This window comes from Ascidia mentula, chromosome 3, assembly GCF_947561715.1.
Source record: "Ascidia mentula chromosome 3, kaAscMent1.1, whole genome shotgun sequence".
Lineage (NCBI taxonomy): Eukaryota > Metazoa > Chordata > Ascidiacea > Phlebobranchia > Ascidiidae > Ascidia > Ascidia mentula.
The window spans coordinates 21,468,576-21,487,515 of NC_138568.1; the positions used below are offsets into that span (position 1 = coordinate 21,468,576).

General features: G+C 35.3%; 2 protein-coding genes across 2 annotated transcripts; one reads left to right on the forward strand and one right to left on the reverse strand.

Annotated features, from left to right (window-relative positions):
- The first annotated feature begins 177 nt into the window (after positions 1-177).
- On the forward strand, positions 178-7,132 carry LOC145894089 (uncharacterized). The gene is made up of 13 exons (XM_082982543.1): positions 178-333; positions 573-625; positions 889-1,636; positions 1,753-1,806; positions 1,908-1,997; positions 2,061-2,181; positions 2,703-2,885; positions 3,231-3,380; positions 3,655-3,798; positions 4,360-4,473; positions 5,621-5,765; positions 6,587-6,780; positions 6,955-7,132. The coding sequence occupies exons 1-13, from the start codon at positions 266-268 to the stop codon at positions 7,066-7,068; spliced, it is 2,178 nt and encodes a 725-aa protein (XP_082838669.1). The 5' UTR covers positions 178-265; the 3' UTR covers positions 7,069-7,132.
- Positions 7,133-7,288: 156 nt separating this feature from the next.
- Positions 7,289-16,101, reverse strand: LOC145894088 (uncharacterized). Its single transcript, XM_082982542.1, has 14 exons — positions 15,979-16,101; positions 15,528-15,678; positions 15,126-15,247; positions 14,702-14,825; positions 13,891-13,957; positions 12,980-13,556; positions 12,576-12,703; positions 10,949-11,100; positions 10,565-10,775; positions 10,255-10,365; positions 9,869-10,019; positions 9,054-9,202; positions 8,743-8,838; positions 7,289-8,478 (listed from the first exon to the last, which is right to left on the reverse strand). Exons 1-14 carry the CDS (start codon positions 16,007-16,009, stop codon positions 8,308-8,310), a joined length of 2,241 nt encoding a protein of 746 aa, XP_082838668.1. The 5' UTR covers positions 16,010-16,101; the 3' UTR covers positions 7,289-8,307.
- Positions 16,102-18,940: the final 2,839 nt, after the last annotated feature.

Genomic DNA, 18,940 nt, shown 5'->3' on the forward strand with positions numbered 1-18,940 from the left:
CATTATGGCTATTTTGCACCAGTTGTGGTGGTAATTATCTAATCCTACTTTTTTTTCATAAAACACGTGTGCATTTATTCCATTGGTATGCCTAAGTCCTTTCTCACAAGCTGTATAAAAGTGTATTTTTGTTATTTCAGGACAAAACCTGTATGAAATCAATGACCCGTAACGGAATATCATTGTATGTTTATTGTTGTTCTTTTATTTGTTCCATTTCAGTCTTCGCTACCACAAGTGTCAGGAAGGCAGTAATTGCAGTACAATGGACGGCCTGGATGACATATTCAAGTCATTCGTAAGTTCAAAACTCAAACAGCTCGGTATTAATGGGTAAGTTTTTATTTATTTTTATTAGCAGAGGCGTTCGATTCGTATTGTCGCAATCGCAAGGTTTCTGGCCTCTTGTCTCTAAATACTAAATTGGAAATTGTGAAATGTTCTTAAAAGTTTAAGCAAAAAAGCCTTAATTAAAACATTACAAATTTAATCTTTTTCCAAACACGATAAGCAACATTGTGGTTGAAGATTGGTTTGCAATTTTGCAACATCTATAAACAAAAACTTTTCAGGGTTCAGAATGCTGAAGAGCGGTTGGAGGAAACATTAAAAAAGTCATTAACAGGTCAGTTATATTCATATCTATTTACATAATTATTATGGGTGTGACAGGATGAAACATTTGTAATTTGTGCGGTGAATTTTTATTGAGCAATACATGTTTTACTATTGGTTGCACAGAATAGCGGAATGTTTTTCATATGTTAATGCATTGCTTAATTGGTAAATGTTTGCAAATGTGCTCAACATTTTTAAACTTGGATCATCCAATATATATGAATATTGTTTGCTTTCAAGAGTATTTTTATAATCTTTTTTGCTGTTTAGATGGAAATAAAGTCATGCAAGAAACAAAGGAAGTCCCTCCATCAGAAGACAAGATAAAAGATAAAAAACAGAAACACAAGAAAAAAAAGAAAAAACACAAAGAAGAAAAAAAGAAAAGTCACAAGGATAAGGAAAATGCAGACGGCAGTAGGAAAAGAAAACTAGAACAAAATGAGAAGAAGGTGGATAAAGACAAACCTGAACAACCTTTAAAGAAATTACTGATTTTAGAAACAGAAGAGGTTGAAATTAAAGATAAAACACTTAATTGTTATCACGATACTGTGACTAAAATTAAAGAAATTGAACAGTTAACACTTCAAGTTGAACCAGAAGATGGGGAAGATATTGCGCCAGAAAAGACCAAGGACCCCATCTTTTCATGTGCTACAGATGAATCCCAATCCAGTGCAAAAAATCTTAAACCACAAACCGAAAGCCCTGTTGCTGATAATAAACCTTCAACTACATCTTTAGAAAAATCAAACACTGTGGATAATACAAAAGTTTCAAGTTTACCAATAGCAAGTTCACCAGTTGAAAGCACATTAACAAGTACATTAAAAGAAATTAAAAGTTTAACCGAAATGAGTGCTCGGGCAATCGCTAAAGACACCACAGAAGCACAAACTGCAAAAAAAGAAGAGCCTGAAAATGTTCCTGAAAGCCAAAATTCCATTGAAAAGTCTCATAAAAAAGCTGACCGTCCCCACAGAAAACATTCCTCAAGAAGGCGCTCCCGGTCAAGGTAGATAGTGTGATTTACTTAGATTCAAACAATGCGTTGCGTTTTCTTACAACTTTTTTTTAACAACTTGATGAGATTTACATATATACTGGATTTTGACCAAAACCATTTTTTAGGTCAAGCTCTCGATCAAGAAAACGAAGCCACAAGTCAAAAAGGCACCGCTCAAGGTCATTGCTAGTTACACTTTTATATATCAAATAGCACCCTGTAAATCATATTTTACTGTAATTGCAAATTTAAAACTTACACTAATATGTTTAAATGTTAGATCACGATCAAAATCCCGACATAGACATCACCACCACCACCACTCGAGGTCAGGTGATCACCACAGAAGACACAAACATCACAGGAAAAGGTATAAAATTGGCTGTCAAAAATATAACCATTATCTTATGATCAAAACGATGGGTTTTTCCAGGTCATTATCTCCAGTTATCACCAAGGAAGACAAAGTAAAACTTCTTGCAATTGCGAAAGCAAATGTAATGGCCCAACACAGAGCTGATGTGACAATATCCAATCTATCCCATGAGAGCAAGGTAGATATTATGACATTAATTAAAGAGTTTTTCAATTAAACAATAGCTTTTGAAATTTAGATTTTGTAGTTGAATAGTCTGTTCTTCTGGCACATAGAAACTTAACTTTTATTCATCCACGTTTCACCCACTATCCAGCTAGGCTTCCTCATAGAGAGCAGGCGAAACGTCGGTGAAAATAAATTAAGTTTTATTGTGCCAGAAGAACGACTATTCCATTAAACTATGCTTGGCAGTAACAGAAACATTATATTAGATTTTATAGATATCATGGAAAGTTTATGTAAATGAAACAATTTTCTAATTGTCATGAAAGACTACAACTAAGCATAAGAAATACTTACAAAACCTTAGGCTTTATCGAGTCAGGTGCTCATGTGAAAGTTTTGCCATAGGGAATCACCCTGTGTAACTATTTTCCCAAGGCTAAATTGAATCATCTTGCAAATATATATTTTAAATCGGTTACTTTTTATGTGTATAGTTGTTTTATATCTACAACCCTTTTTTTGTGTTAAAAGGCTTTGATTAGATCTGGAGGTTTCACCGTCGAACAGTTAACAGATGTTTGTAAGGACATTGTTGAAGGAAAACGGGAAGTAGACAAAGTTCAGTCACAACCACAAACTGCCCCACCCGCACCCGCACCCATTCATCATCCATTCCAAGTTAAAACTGCCCCACCCATTTCCTTTAATATCAAGGTAGTTATGCTGATATTTCTTTGATATTGTACTTCGATCAAGCTAGTCTGACAAACAAAGCTAATATACTGTTAGTAAAGTTAAAACTGCTGTATATTGAATCTGTGCTTCGATGCAACAGAACTTTCATTAAAGCAGAACAATGATTTTACTTGCCTTAATTAGGAAATTAGAAAAAATTGACACCGATGCTATTGAGGTTATATTTTAATAAAGCTAGTCTACCATACCAGGCAAATAGACGATACCACAGGTTTTGGGAATACTTTTGTGTTGATTCTTGGCAGCCAACTGGTTATGTGGTGCAGGAAATCCCTAAACTTCATGGTTGCATTTGTTAAACAGAGCACTCCAGTTCCTAAGAGCAACAAACCAATCACAGAGCTGACGAAAGAATTTCCCGTATCATCCGGATCACAACACCAACATGAAGAAGTTTACGGCAAATGGGAACCGGTCGTTAAAGAAGACAAACAAGAGAAAACAACAACTGAGGTATTCAATTGTTCTCAAACAAATAAAATATTTGTAACCAAAAACCACATGAATCAAGAATGATGCCTTAGTCCCACATTGCATTGTTCCTTCATTCTTGTTTATTTTATTTGTTTGTTACATCACTAAAATGATTTAATGATTGTCAGCACATGCATGTGTTTTGATTTACATACCTGTGCAAGCTGTCTACTGTCTTCATGATGTCTCAAACAATTGTAGTGTCCTGTTTATAAATATATCTCAACAACTCATGAATTCTTTGATGGAATAGGTGTCAACACCACCAGTGGAGGAAGCAAGCAACGCTGTTTTAATTCAAAATGTCATTGCGGAAAGAGTTCATGCCGTGCGTGAATTACAAACAAACCCTAGCAATGAAACAGCCAAAAAACAAATTGCAGAGAGTCAAGAAAAGGTACCGGTGTAACTATAATATCGGGGTATAATTATTTTTATGGATTTTGTTGAAATTTTCTTCATTGAAGTTTTTGAAATCAAAATAAATGCAATTTTCCCTTTTTGCAGCAACGTATGTGTAGATTTGTGTGCTTTTAAAACTTGCTTCACTGAAGTTTCTTGAAATAAAAATAAATGCAAGTTTCCTTCTTGCAGCAGCGTTTGTGTAGATTTGTGTGCCTTTAAAATTTGCTACATTGAAGTTTCTGAAATTAAAATAAATGCAAGATTCCCTTTTTGCAGCAGCAAGCGTAGATTTGTGTGCCTTCAAAACTTGTTGTTTGGGCATTATTGCCCTGGGGAAACATAACTATGTTGTCTTCTGGACAATTTGTTGTTGATGCTGCTAAGTGTGCTTCCCAGTTAGAGTCTCTTGAGGCACATATTTGACATTCTCGTTGAAGGTCAATTTGATAGGGTCAAATTTGGCTTTAAGCAGAACACTCTACATGTGATAACTAACAAAATAGCTACACCAGCTTAATATGCTTAATGCTGTGTAGCTGTTTTTGTTGCGCAGCTGAACAGTTGGACAAATGCATTGAAAATGCCTGGCAGATTTACTGGATCATCTTCGTTACAACCTTTGTCAAGAAGTGAACTTGAAAAAGGCCAAGCGGCTTGGGCGAATTCTGTGAGTTAAACTCGAATAATAAATCACACTGTTTCATCCTATCATGAACACCTAAACCTTTGTTTAGTTGTGATGAAGTTCGACTTTCTTGCCTATATATTTTATCGGTCTCATCACTTTTTCATGTAAACTCCTGGTTGTCATTCATCAGTGCACAGGCAATTAATGATAAATTCACACACACAATCATTGCTGTTTCTTTAATGACTAATACACTATTATCAAAATAAAATGTTTGTGCTTGGTGAACACAGGTCATGAGGCCATCACAGTAAATGTGTGACTTTATCATTATTTGCTGATTGAGTTTCTTTCATCAAATGTGCAATGTTTTCAATTGCAGGGATAGATGGCATGTTCACTTGCTAACAGCAGAAAAATACTCAGCGACCTCCGACAAATGGGTTGCAAACTGTAAATAAGATAAAGCTGTTAACGCGTCTATCTGTAACGTAAAATATAGTTTGTAATAATAGAAGTGTACAAACCAAGTGTGTTCATTGCTGCATTCCATATTTTTTATGTGGGAATGTGGTTAAACAGTGTTTCAAAAATTATTTTTACATGCTCGTCACCAATTCAGTGTTCCCACTTCACTTTGTTAACATCCCGGAAGTGGCAACACTGCTTAAGCAAAACTGACATGATCTTCTTTGCAGTAAACGTCTAGGCTGCTTTTAAAACTGCCTCTGGGGTAGTTGCTGTCACATAAGACTTTGGGCGAGTAACATGTGAACAATAAGGCAGTTGTGTGATTGGATGTTTCTGCTACTTGCAGGAATGTGCTCATAACAAACTTATTTGTGTTACTCGTCCAAGTATAAAAGCAATCTTTCTTCCAACAGGATTTTAAACCTTAGGAATTGAAAAATGTGTCTGAATACATATTGCTTAAAGTGCATGCGTCGCACAATTTCCATTCTATCTACTTTAAGGCAGCATATTCTTGTGCTGGGCACTTGACGGTAAGGTTCTATAAGCGTTTGTAGTGACCACTCAGCTTCGACTGTGGTTCTAAAGGGAGGAAATGGTATCACAATAAAATTGTCTTCCATATTCTGTTGTTGCCCCTCGCAATCTTCCCTTTAGTTCCACTGGGAAAATGGTTTTTGTCATTTTTATTAACTTGGATGTTTGTTCAATCCAGCACACATTCAACTCGTGCAAACAAGTGGAAGGAATAGGAAAGAGTTTGTTGGAGAAAATGGGGTGGAGAGCGGGAGAAAGTTTGGGAAAAACAAATGTGGGATTGCTTGAGCCGCTCAAAGTCAGCGTGAAGACGGATCGGAAAGGTAGACCTAAGTGTTTCAGTGATCTGTAGACATTGTTTTCACCTTTTAGGTCTCTTTAAAATAAGCTTTGGTGAGTAGTGGTGAATGTCTTGCTAGGATATTTTGCTGGTAACATCGTTGCATAGTTACCGATGTTGCACTGATGAGACCGAACAGGTTGAAACATTAGCTTTGTATGCAGTTCATTTCAAAATTTATGAATAATGTATGACCGTTTAATGGAACATAGTCACATATAATCTCTTTTATTTTGACAAAAACCTTGACATGTGTCCTGTAATGCAGTATTTTTCAACCTTTTTGAGCCACGGAACACTATTTTTATCAAAATAATTGTGCGGAACACCAAACTGTTGTTTCACAACAATAGAACATTCAAACTGGTGATAGTGGATAATTATTTTCATAAAAAAGGTGATTTTTGACCCGTGTTCCATGGAACATCAGTTAAACTAATAAATTTCTTGCGGAACACCTGATGATCTTTCACGGAGCACTGGTGTTCCACGGAACACCCGTTGAAAATCACTGCTGTAATGGAATAGTAAATTGGATATTCAAGAGGGTATTCTATCCCAACTGTTTTTTTTAACTCAGTGTGTGGCTTGTGTAATGACTTTGTTTGGGGCAAGGTGGCTGCGGTGTTACAAGCCTTTCAATAAAAAAAAAATAAGATGTATTTTAATGCAACAAGCCTCTAATTTATGCCATAATATATTTATAATTTATGCCAATTTTGCTTGTGTACTAAAAGTATCATCATTTCTTCATGCAGTTACTAAGAAAATAAATTCTTAACATCAAATCTTATGTAAATTCAGGTCTAAGCAGTTTCATGGAGGCACCAGCAGTACCTGCTGCCCCACAAATTCAAAAGACTGCCGTAAAAGATTTGTCGGGGAAACACCCTGTTAGCGCCCTCATGGAACTCTGTACCAAGCGAAGATGGCCAGCACCCGAGTTCAGACTTGTCATGGACACTGGTCCCGACCATAGCAGGAGCTTTCTATTCAAGGTATTTTTGAAAATCTTTATTGTGGAGTAAACTGGTAAAAATCGTATCTAAATTTGGGATTTTCTGACTAAAATAGAAATTAACATTAATGTTAAAATATTTTATCTAATGTGAAAAATGGGTTAAAGTTAGATCTAAGAAAATCTCCTACTTAGTAAAATTATATATTTGCAGGTCACTATAAACAACACAGCATACCAACCTGCCCAAGCAGCTATGAACAAGAAAATTGCGAAAGCTCAGGCTGCTGAGGCAGCACTGAAGGCTATGGGTCTGATACAAATATGACATTGCCATGTGTGTGTAAATTTTATTTATGCTTTTTATATGAAACACGAAAAAAAGTGCAAAATTTGTAGAGAGGTGACAGTGTGAGAAAGGACTCGAACAGCTCTTGAGCAACACATGGTAAGCTACAGTGAGTAATGGAATGTGAAATAATCATCTACACATTCTAAGAGGGAGACGCTAACGATCTACACAATTTTAAATGAGAGAGAACGTCCACTGCACAAAATACAATTATGAACATAATAACAGGAAGACAAGAGTGGTTTGGGATCATACAATTGTTGAGCACTTTGTCGTCTGCTGTGTCTTAGTCCAAAAATATTTTGTGTTTAACAGCAGTAAGGGATATAGAAGATTTACAAACCTTTCAAACATGTGCTTTTAAGGCACAAAAATACAAAATAGTCAGTAAGTCACACCCATCTTTCAAAAAGTTAATCATAAAGCAAAGGTAACACAACATAAAAAAACTAAAATTTTTAAATTCTTTAGAAAGCATAAATATAGAAGAATAAAGTTGATTTAAACAATAAAAAGGATGAATTCAAAGTTAATAAGGATGATGCACAGAAATAAATTGCACCTTGTAGTCAGATGATAACTTCAAAAAGTAAAAATAACAAATGATCCCGGACATTTGAACTAAAACCCGCTGTTAAATGGTTGTACGCATCGAAAAAATGAAAACAGTAGAGTGATTGTCAAGACATGTTCACATCTAAAAACAACTGGGCCCTACACAGCTGTGTACATCAGCACTCTGCAAATAAGAACTAGAAATCGACATTTGTCAAATCCGCTGTGTTTGTGGTTGGAGTCGCCTTATTATGAATTTCTGATTTAAAGGCAGGCCAGTACGGTTATGTAGACACAACAATCGATAATGTATGAACACATGGTATTTCAACACTATTTTTGTTTTACTAAAATGTAATTATACGTATTCTATGTCACGTTAAAGGCATCAAATATAACACAAATAAAATAAACCTACAACTTGTAAGAACTTCTTTGATACAAACACTTGTTCCAACACAGAGTTATCAAATGTAAGATTTAAGAATTGATCAATACAAAAATTAATCATATTTAAAAAAACAATGCCTGTTTAAATGTATTAACTATGTGTAACAATATGCTACTCTAAAAAACAAGCTTTTCAATATGTTGATTTTTTGAGGACCCCACCCATCAAAAATGTAACTAATGAAAATATTTGAAATCTTTTATTTTGAATTAAAACAACAAAGCAGCTCTTATCCGGGCCCTTATGGCATTCACAGACCGGCGTGTTTCCTTTACTTGCTCCAAAGTGCCACGAAGTCTTGCTTTGTCTTGAGCTAATCCAGATAGAATGTGTCGGACGGTCGTTTGAGATCTGCCGGCAGCCACAGCCATGTCCCATGCCTGATGGAAACAAGAGTGTAATTGGTCAATCCCAAGTAAAAGTATTTTTTAGTATATGTCTGTCTCAGAAATTTAAAGACACATGTTTTCTCAGTTTCAAAATAGCTTAAATCAGCTCAGACAACACAATCAATATTGCCAACATGTAAACCGAGGTGGCCATACAGTATATAGGCAGTGCGAAGATGCTGTATGATATTTTTGTGGTGTGTGTGTTTAGCATAAGGTTTTACTGAAAATAAAAATATGAAGAAATTGTTTAACCTTCTCCTCCTTGGATGTAAGTTGGTCACAAAATTGCGACAGAATTTGTTCCAATTCAAAACCTGATTCAAGCACGGAAGTACATGAAGTGAAAACCTGAAATTTGTTCATTGTTGGTTAACAAAGTTTTAAGTAATTCATCGAGACTTTAAAAAACCAAAATTATTTTGTCAAGCTCTTCTCACCATATACACTTTATTGCAAAACATATCATCAAAGCACAGGTCCTCAAGTAGAACTGTTGCGTTATAATCATTGTTATGTTAAATTACATAATGATACATTATCCTTCATTACTAACAAGTACAAACCTTTTCATGGTAAATATGAAGCACAATACGAGCTTCTTTAGAAAATGTCAACGATTCTTGGATGTCTACAAAGTCAATAACTTCCCCATTCCCATCAACAATATTAAGTTTAATAAAGTTGTCTTCGTCTTCTGCTACCACGGAAAAACCTGAATGAATATGAAAGTTTGTATTCTAGATTCACAAACAAGATCCATATGATGCCTTGTTTGTAAAATTGTCATTGCTGCAAATTGTCCAGCAATTCTATCTAATTTAATTTCAACCCAGTGCATTTATGTATAAGATATCCCCATACAATAACAATTGTCTTTCTACAATAGTATTAAAAAGTTTATTAAAAAAAATATAGCATTTAATTTGAGTGCAAGTCTTGGTTTGTACAAAGATGGTCCGCATATTACAGTTTGTGTAGAATAATGTGTTTCATCTTTTAATACCACAGTAAAATTTACTTTCATTATTGAATTCTAGTTTCATTATTGGGGCGTATAAAATTTATTTTTAAAAATTATTGTTGACCCACAGACAAGATCGTGTACAAGTGGAACCACATTATACATAATGGCTTTTTAAATTTAAACTTTCTAAATCTGTTCACCAACAGGCGGTTATGGCAAAAATATATTACTGCCTATTGGATACATTGATGATGTCTCATATTAACTGTAAAGTCAGGAGTATATACCAACATTTCAGACCACAAACCTTCACAAAAAAAATTGACCGTATCCACCCACAAGACAAATATACACATGAATTAGCTTTGAACATAACCATTGTCATTTGAACTACCCATTGTCATTTGTGCTTACTTGGTCTGTAGTCCTGCATAAGGAGAACGGCTCTTATTTCACTTTTTTCATTGCTCGTTTTGGGGGGTGCTTGGACCGCTTCCTTTACGGCTGAAACACATTCTTCAATGCTTATACTGTTTCCTTCCACTAGGTGGTGCTTGTAACATGCCTGAAATGAAATGTCAATGGTCTATTGGTTGGACTAACCAAGTAAGAATAGCATACAATGTAGCTGTTACTGGAATATTAATCAACATGAAATTATATCACAGTAAAACTCGGTAATACAAAGTCATTAAATGCCCTTTTCACACTAATTTTTTACTGGAATTTTAATGTACAAGGAAGAAGTACCATAATGTTTTAATCCTTTATCTGCATACTTAGCACGATGGACAACTTACTCTTTTAAAGTCATGAACTGCTTCTCTATATGCAGTGGTCATCACTTCTGCTTGTTGAAGAACAGGATTACATTTTCTCAAAGTTTCATCAATTTCTATGATTCCAACCTCCTGAGTAAATGAGAAAATTAAATTTCAATAAGTCCTGAATTTTCATTATATCCAAAAATACACGTAATAATGGATATGCAGCACCTTCTTGAGACAGGACAACACCAAAAGAAGAGCAACATGTTTTGTAAACTGTACAATAAAGTAAATACAGTGGCAGCTTAGCACATAATTTTAACAAGAATCTACAACAATCAACCTGCAATGGTTCGAACTCAAGACTTCCAGTTTTTCGTGTGTGTCGTTGTCTTCTCCGTCTTCCAGCACTAAGTTGTGACTTTACTGACATCTCATCAATTCTCAGCTTACGCTGACTGCCACTTTCCTTCTTTTTAGCCACCAGGTGTCGCACAAGGGACTGCAATGCTTCCTGCACTCCCCCTTTTGAATCTTTCGCCGACACTGGTATCCTAAAAAGTTCAATTAAAATTTAACGTTGTTTTTTTCAACACCAAATATACATACAATACTTTTAAATGAAGAAATCAAAACACAAAAAAATGCACAGCAGCAATTAGCAAAAATTATTTCCAAAAAAACAACAGAAATCCTGCGAAAAAAATTTGACACTCCTAAATTTTACCCTGAAATGAATCCATGTTCTGCAGTGAAACTTTCCAGGGCATCCACACATGGGGGAAGGACACTGAGGTTGGTTATTACCGAACCCTCAGTTATGACAGGCGTCTCTTCAGTTGACTGGCTCACTTCCAAGTCTTGACCAGTTTCCACATTCTACGTGTACAAGGTAAATCATGGGTTAAGTACTAACATTTTGGGCAGTGGGACACTCCTGCCCTGCCATGTGTTAGAGTAAAACACTTGTGCATTGTCTCTGTTAACAATGCTGGTAAATAGCCACAAATTTTAGACAACATGATTTATAAATGTACAAATCTTTGACATGGTCTGTGGAAGCTTGACAATTGTTTCTACATCAAAGAAAGCCTGAAGATGAATATAAGGTTTTTTACACAGACTTATGCAAATTCCAGTCCGTGGACCAAATCTGGCCCATTGGGTCTTTTATTCCCTAATCTCTAAGGATTGGTACAAAGTAATGTTGATTAAGAAGAACACCTGTTCATATGGAAGTTTATACCAGTTTTGTTTTGCATTCCAGTTGCAGCTTATGAATGTTAATTATTTAATAGGTTCATTCGCAAATAAAAAATAAACTTTACAGAAATATTCCTTGTTCACTTTACATTTACATGTACCATTGGCCCACATGACAATCTTTTGATAATTTCAAACCCTTAAAATGTCTACCCACACCTGTTCAAACATGTTGATAGGTTAATATTCCTGGAACTTTTATTTCTCAAAAACTTCCAACTGTGGCCAATGTGTTCTTGCAATGTTTGAGTATAAAACATGGAGTTTCCCATGAACTACACACTATAATTATCTAGTGCTAAATAGCACCTATCAAATGTCAAGAAAAAAATTCTCCCCTGCTATTGTTCGAAAACCTTCACCTCAAACATTGGGTGGCCGCATACACAATCCAACAGTATTGATTTCATGAATACAATTGTCACTTACACAAAATCTTGGTGTAAACAACCCTATTCATTTCACCCATTTCTCAAAATCAACAAATTTATTGAAGTTAAATACCACATGTTGTGTTAAGGTGTTTTAGCAGGTTATTTTTATATGATTTTAATAACCTTTCTCAAATTTGCACACTAATAACATGTGCCCAATCTCTGTGTAGGGATCAGTGCCTAAAAAATGATTTTTTTCAAGGGACATTTCATTTGAAATAAACACTTGGGTCGGTTGAATGAAACAAACATGGCAATTCATATTGTGTTATATAGTTCCAAAGATTTTAAGATCTTAGAATAAGTTAATGATGAGTGTTATGTAATTATTGACGTGCACAAGTCAACTTGGATGAACCTCATTGTGTGCAGAAACGTCACAGCATAGATTCGTCCAACCAAGGAGAACAGAAAACAAACAAACGATTCCCATATCTCGCTGATAAGCAAACACAACTTGCCAAATAAACCCATTAAACCTATCTTGAACAATCACTTATTGAACAGTTATAAGTTTATATACTTTCGAGTTAACTTTGCCCCAAATTAAACAAGACCCCAGAGATGACAGTAATAAGGTTATATGTTCTATAGCAAAAATCCAAAATAAACTTTGTGCCATGTAGGTAAGTGCAAGAAGTAAAATTTTTAGGTCACCTGTTTTTCAGATTCCTGCTTTTCTTCCAGCTTCTCTTCAACAATATGCTCAACATTCTCCTCCTGTTTCAACAAGTCTTTCGGAAAAATTTTCTTTAACTTTTTCGGCTTCTTAGTAATTTCATCATCTGCAACAAGAGGACTTCAAAGCTTTCTTGTAATTCCCAATGCAAAGTTCACGACATTACACCATGTTAAAAAAATCCAGACATTTAAGAAATATTCATTTAATTATTAGGTTTATTTAATTAAAGCAACAGCAATATATACCTACTTTGTTGTTCTACAGTAGAATTGCAATTTTACATTATTAGCAAATTGTGCAACAAGCATTCCTACACCTAACTAACTACCTAACCAACTAACATGTTAACTTTGTATTCTGAGGTGAATTGTCAACCAACCTGCTTTACTTCCATCTTCAGAGTAATTGATGACTCCACTGTCAACCGACTTCTTCTTTACGAGAGCAGTTGGATTTTCAACTGATGCAGAAACTTCAGACGTCTCACCAGGAACAACATCCTGCTCCTGGCTGGTTATGTTTTTGTTAACTTCTGAAGAATCTGCAGCCCCATCAGATGATTGTGTGTTTTCTGGAGAATCTGGTTTACTTGGCGGAGTGTCCTTTATGTCTGAGGTTTTATCTTTATCACTTGGTGTTTCTTCTCTGTCAGAGGAATCAGTTTTGCTACTCGGAGTGTCTTCCTTGTCTGCCACAATCCCTTGGTCCTCTTCCCCAGTGCTCTCTGGTTTTTCCTGTTGTTTCTGAACCTCTTTCTCCTCCTCGTTATTGTCAATCACAATCCCTTGGTCCGTATCCGTGTCTGGAGTTGGGTTTTCCACCTTGGAGGGTACGACATCGACGGGACTGCTTTCTTCCACAACTTCCGAGTTGGTTTTCACAAGTGGATTGAAAGTTACTTTAGAACCAAGCATATCGTAGGTTGTGTACTGCTCCCGCAGGTAATTTTCTTTTGCCTGCAAAATGTAAAAAAGTGAAAAGAGATTTATAAACAAAACTGCCAATGAAACATGTTTTTTTAATAAGTTACAGGTGATTTATGTGTTTGTTTTTAACACAAGAGGGGCGTAACTCTTTATGATCACGTGTTTACAATATGAAAGCAAATCATGATATAAGGTGAGTTGGAGAAAGGGTGTGAGAATGGTCTTCCCAGTAACACTGATGAGACTTCAAAGGTCAATACAGTTTGCACTGTCTGCTCACATTTTACAATGTTTATAATAATTTTTGTCAAAATTATTTTATACCAAAAAACATGGTTTAGTGATAATTTTTAGAAAAACTCACAATATCAAATTTGTTTCCGAGTAGAAGAACTGGAATACTTCCAGGCTTGGGCTTGTATTGCTCCAAACTAAAAATTAAAACAACAAATCAGATTTTAAGGAATCAACATTTAACAAAAAAGAAGGTATACTTTAATGGGTTTCCATTAGTGGAAAGGCAAACATGGATTATGACCTTACAAAGGTTTTCATTGTTCTTACAGCTCCATTGTTAAACTATCAAGGTGTATGTAATAATAAAAAAATCTATGTATGGGTGAAGGTGTGTGTATAGAAGTCTGATAAAATATTAGCCTTAGATCCTATTCCATTGATGTGGGCTGGTCACCAACAAGATAATTTGAGACAGCAATGATTCATGAGATTCAAGGCATTGTGGCCTTTTGTCAGAGAACTGTTTGCTTAGCAAACTTCAGTCATCAGAAAAGTGCGTCACAGAGCAACTTTAAGAGTGCATTTATCACTCCAAATGTTGGCAAGTTCAACACACTGACATATGATTGGAAACTGTCATTGACAACGGAAGCCGCAGTGACGTTAGGTGCAAACATTTTAACAACACCATAAACTAGAAGTGCCATGTTGCTTTTATATACCTTTGATTGTTTGGTTTTACTGACTTCCATTTAATTAAAACAACGCAACTTCAAATTTTGCGATGTTATTTTTGAATTGCAAATGGAACTCTTAACTGACAAGTTTACCGCATTAAACAAGGCAAAACGTAGACGAACAAGTACGCTGATAAAAATGTAGTAATGACATGTTGAATAATTTGAACTGTAATCATGTTTTTGACTTTATTATGCTACCTTGACGAGTTTTCTTTGGTTTTGTCAATTGGTTGTTTGATGGTGTGCCTTATATTCGCCGAAACGTCATGCTTCCAATCAAGTGCTCCATCCATTGAATCGGGATCAGAAATGTCAAAAACAACTACAGGAAGAAAAAAATTTGTTTCAATATTTTGTGATTTTAAACCAATTTTAAATTCACAAAAATTATTAATCCATTATAACTAAAAACAAAATACAATTTTTATACCCAAAAATTTTTGCTTTTCTGCCACTGGTACGTTAACATTATAAACTTTTGATGTTTTGGTCTCACAATCCCAAATAAAACATCAACATGATTTTATTAACAAAGAAAAAAAAACTTTCAGTTCTGTGTATTTAAAAAGTCTGATCACTTTGTACAAAAATCACAATCAAAGAAAGCAAAAATTTTACAAACCAACTACAGCATCAGCATTGAGATAGTGAGTTTTCCTCATATTTACATCTTCGTGGCCTGGCGTGTCCCACAATTCTAACGTTGCAATACCCTGGTCGGGAATATTCACTTTCTTCACAACGCTACAAACAAACAACTCATACGTATATAAAAGTAAGAAAATGTAATTATTTACTGATCTCTTTAGACACAGCAGTATGTTTAAAGATGTATGTAGTTATGGTAACCAAGCTACTTATTATAGAAACAGAATCAAATCAGAGTAAAACGTTCAGCATTCAGTAAGACAATTTCTTTTTAGGTTGGCTGAACTGAGCATCTACCAATAATTTTAGCCTCAGACATGTGGGTTAAACATTAAAAATTTCCAGACAAACAACTCCTCAGGGCTTTCCATCATACCTGACAATATTCACAATCTTAGTTGGTTCGTATTCCTTGTCCAGGAAGTGGTGCTTTTGGTATCGTTCTATAATACTTGTTTTACCAACGGCTGATTCACCAACAAATACTATTTTTAATGGAGGTAGAGATGGGGCTTGGATGGTTTGCACTAAAAACAATAAGTTTGTGTATGTTAGATGCTTTCAAGTGTTGATGATACTAAATGGTGCAATTGGGTGTACAGTAAATAATTCCAGCCTACATGAAGTCACCCGGTTTACACTCAACACATGGACCTTTGAAATAATTTATTTCCAATGCTGTATCTAACTAATAAGTTCAACATAAAGCTATTTTGTGCCATTAAACACCATTTCACACACTCAAAACAAGTATAATTATACTCAAACATCAAAGGCAGTCAACATCACAACTAAACGATGTATAATACATTTAAATACATATTTACCTGCTTTGTGAGAGGTGCAACCATTTCCCATGGCTAAAATTTTGATGTGTGTTGTTTAAACAAGAACCATATCATTCCACAAACAATGTTTTATATTACTCGTAATTAAAACAGCTATACTCTGTGAAAAACAAAACCATATTGAATCATTTTTTTTCACAACAGCTTATAAAAGCCAAGAAAAAAAACGTACATAGGAGGGTGCCAACACTGTTAACTACTTTTTATTGGCAAAGTTATTCTACGACATTTTTTAATCACTTAACTACAACCCTCATTCGTCTGTAAAAGTCCAGATAAGTTACAGAAATGGTTAATAGTTAAGCTTGGTATAAGAACTGAATAATGTATGCTCAGTCGTAACTACGACCACTTTACTATTCCGATTTGGGAATGTTTGAACACTTTTCGAAATTGGCTTTCCTAGCAATGGATCAACAAGTTTTTAGCCCCACCTGACGGTCAAATTTAAAATGTTTGCTCACCGCTGGCGTATTTTTGTGGTTTTTCGGGCAACATTGGTGAAGCGCCCGACCCGTAGCCTATACCAAGAAGAAAAACTTAATCGGAATTCGTGCTTAGAATATTGCAACGATTTTAAAATTACCAAGCTAAATTATCAGACAAATCCTGTTTCCATGTGAACTGTTGAGTGCTTGTCCATGTTATTGCTTAAATTGTTTCCTCTGCTCTGGGTGGCCTGCGTTGCAGTCTGCTGTTTGGTAATTCTAGTCTGATTCTTTTTTATTTCTATCGGTTGTAAATTGCTAATGTGATAAGGATTGGAGTTAACGTTGCCTGTATTGTGTCCTGATATTGCCACTTGGTAAGAATAAATCTGTAGACCTGCATATTGATTGGAAGTTATTAAAAGCCAAATTCAAACGTTGTTTTATGTAACAAGAACTTTGCTAGAATTCTTCCACTGGAACAAGATGATTCTGCAGCTGATCTACAAGCAATGTTCTGCCTACATTCAACAAAATTCCTATGAACAACGTCCGATTCTGTCGGATGCAACCCATCACCCCCAAGTTTGACTGGCTGTGATCCAACGGCAGATTATCTGTGAGGAAATCACCTTTACATGGCGCCTGACTCGGTAGCCTCAAAACAATCAATTTATTTGAAAATGATTCTGCAGTTTAGTTCTAGTGACGATTTGACTTTCTGAGTCAGTTTCTGCATTGGCGTTTTGTCCTTTTGTCTCTAACAACGTCTTGATATTGGCACCAACATTAAAAACATTTTCTTACGCAAGATCGATCGGCTCCTATGGTCAAAAGCCTTCATACCGTTATGTACATTTACAATGTAAAACACTCCATGGAGCTTTGGTCAACAACAACATAAAATATCTACACTGCTGACGTGTGTTAACCAAACTCGTTTTTAATAGTGTCAACTTGGCGAACGACAAAGAAAAAATGTTTGGCTCTAAACAATTTACCCGAACAAGAGCTGAAACACCTTCTTCTGTCATGTCTTGGATCTCCAATTAAAACGATGGGAAAAAGGGCAATTTTATTTGTACTCCAAATAACAGCAGGTCCTTGTGTCATTGTTAATATTACCTTTGTGTTAATAGAGTTTGAAAGGGCATTTGCAACAATTCTCAAACAAAATTTCCAATACAATTAAACAATCGACCAAGCAATGTTTTGTCAAATACGCTTTTCAGGAACCAAGCCATCTTTAAAATACAAAAAAACATTTTCTAATACTTTATAACAATAAAAACTGCCATTGTCGCGTCATAACCAATCATGCCATATGATATCCTTTGTCTCCTTTTAGTCAAGATCAACCTTTTAATATTCAGATACACAAACTACATCAAATCTCGTGATATCAGTTCCTTCTGTATCCGTTGCTCGCGTTGTTTATGTAATAGATCAAGCACTGACTCCCGTTTTTCAGCTAGAGTTTTGTACCTTAAACGTTCATCTCGCATTACATTCTTATGAGCTTCGTGCAGAAACAAGGCGTTTTCAATAGCGTCCGTATCTTTTTTGAAAGCCTTTTTTGTGGAGCCTTTCGATGGAGCGGGCGCCGCGCGAAGTCTTTGTCGAATGTCAGCGGACACCAGACGAGATTCCAGAGGAGGTTGAAGCGTTAAAGAACGCCAGAAGCTTTTGGCGTGTTCAATATCTTCTGGACTCGAGCCGTGAAAAATGGTGACTGCAAGTGCTGGGTCTTCAGTTTTTATTTCCCTTTTCTGCCTTTTTTCTGTTTTCATGATGCAGATTATTGCTTATAATTGTCTTAAAAGAAAAGCATTATTTTTGACTTTCATATAGTTTTTTTTTTTAATTTCTGTTGCATTCTGTCGAGTACAAAATAGTGTCTGCAATTCGTCAGTCCGGTCTAATGCATTCCTTCTGCCTCGATCTTTGCTTTATACAAAACGTTGCCTCAAGTGATAATTGGACGTACTGATAGATATCAATCTTTGCGTAACTTAACTTTTTTGTTTCTATTTCACACTTATGGCAGTTGTAGAAACAGAGGATGTCTTGTTGTAAGCGAAATGTGTATTTTTTCTGTTTAAACATCAACTGAGCTGCCTGTAGGGTCGGTGCAAAAGATACGGTTGTATCTTTTGCTTTTATTGTAAATTATTGTTGTTTTATCGTATAGTCAAGCACAAATAAGGTGTCATATCTTGAAATTAGTGCTGGCTACTATACTTTCATTGATTATTATTTAAGGTTCACTGTTTATATTATTAAAAAATGCTTTGTGCTGTTTTCTTCAGAAGTTAATTTTCCCTTTATGGTCGTCAATACCTTTACAGTCTCTAATTATCCTGGGGTTGTTATCACTGGAACATAGATATTGCTGAACAAACCTAGCTCTCTTAACACTCTGCAAACATGCCCACTCCACCTATATTTAAAGTTGTGCTCAGTAAAGCGAAAAATTGCCATGACGATGTATAAAATGCACCAGTGGTTTCATA

Excerpts from the sequence above, each read along its gene's own strand:
- LOC145894089 (XM_082982543.1), top strand. The coding sequence starts at position 266 with ATGGACGGCCTGGATGACATATTCAAGTCATTCGTAAGTTCAAAACTC. Across the intron at positions 626-888 it reads ATTAAAAAAGTCATTAACAG|ATGGAAATAAAGTCATGCAA; the intron begins GTCAGTTATATT and ends TTTGCTGTTTAG. Across the intron at positions 4,474-5,620 it reads AAGCGGCTTGGGCGAATTCT|CACACATTCAACTCGTGCAA; the intron begins GTGAGTTAAACT and ends TGTTCAATCCAG.
- LOC145894088 (XM_082982542.1), bottom strand. The coding sequence starts at position 16,009 with ATGGGAAATGGTTGCACCTCTCACAAAGCAG. Across the intron at positions 12,704-12,979 it reads TGAAGATGGAAGTAAAGCAG|ATGATGAAATTACTAAGAAG; the intron begins GTTGGTTGACAA and ends CTCTTGTTGCAG. Across the intron at positions 8,479-8,742 it reads TTACATCCAAGGAGGAGAAG|GCATGGGACATGGCTGTGGC; the intron begins GTTAAACAATTT and ends TGTTTCCATCAG.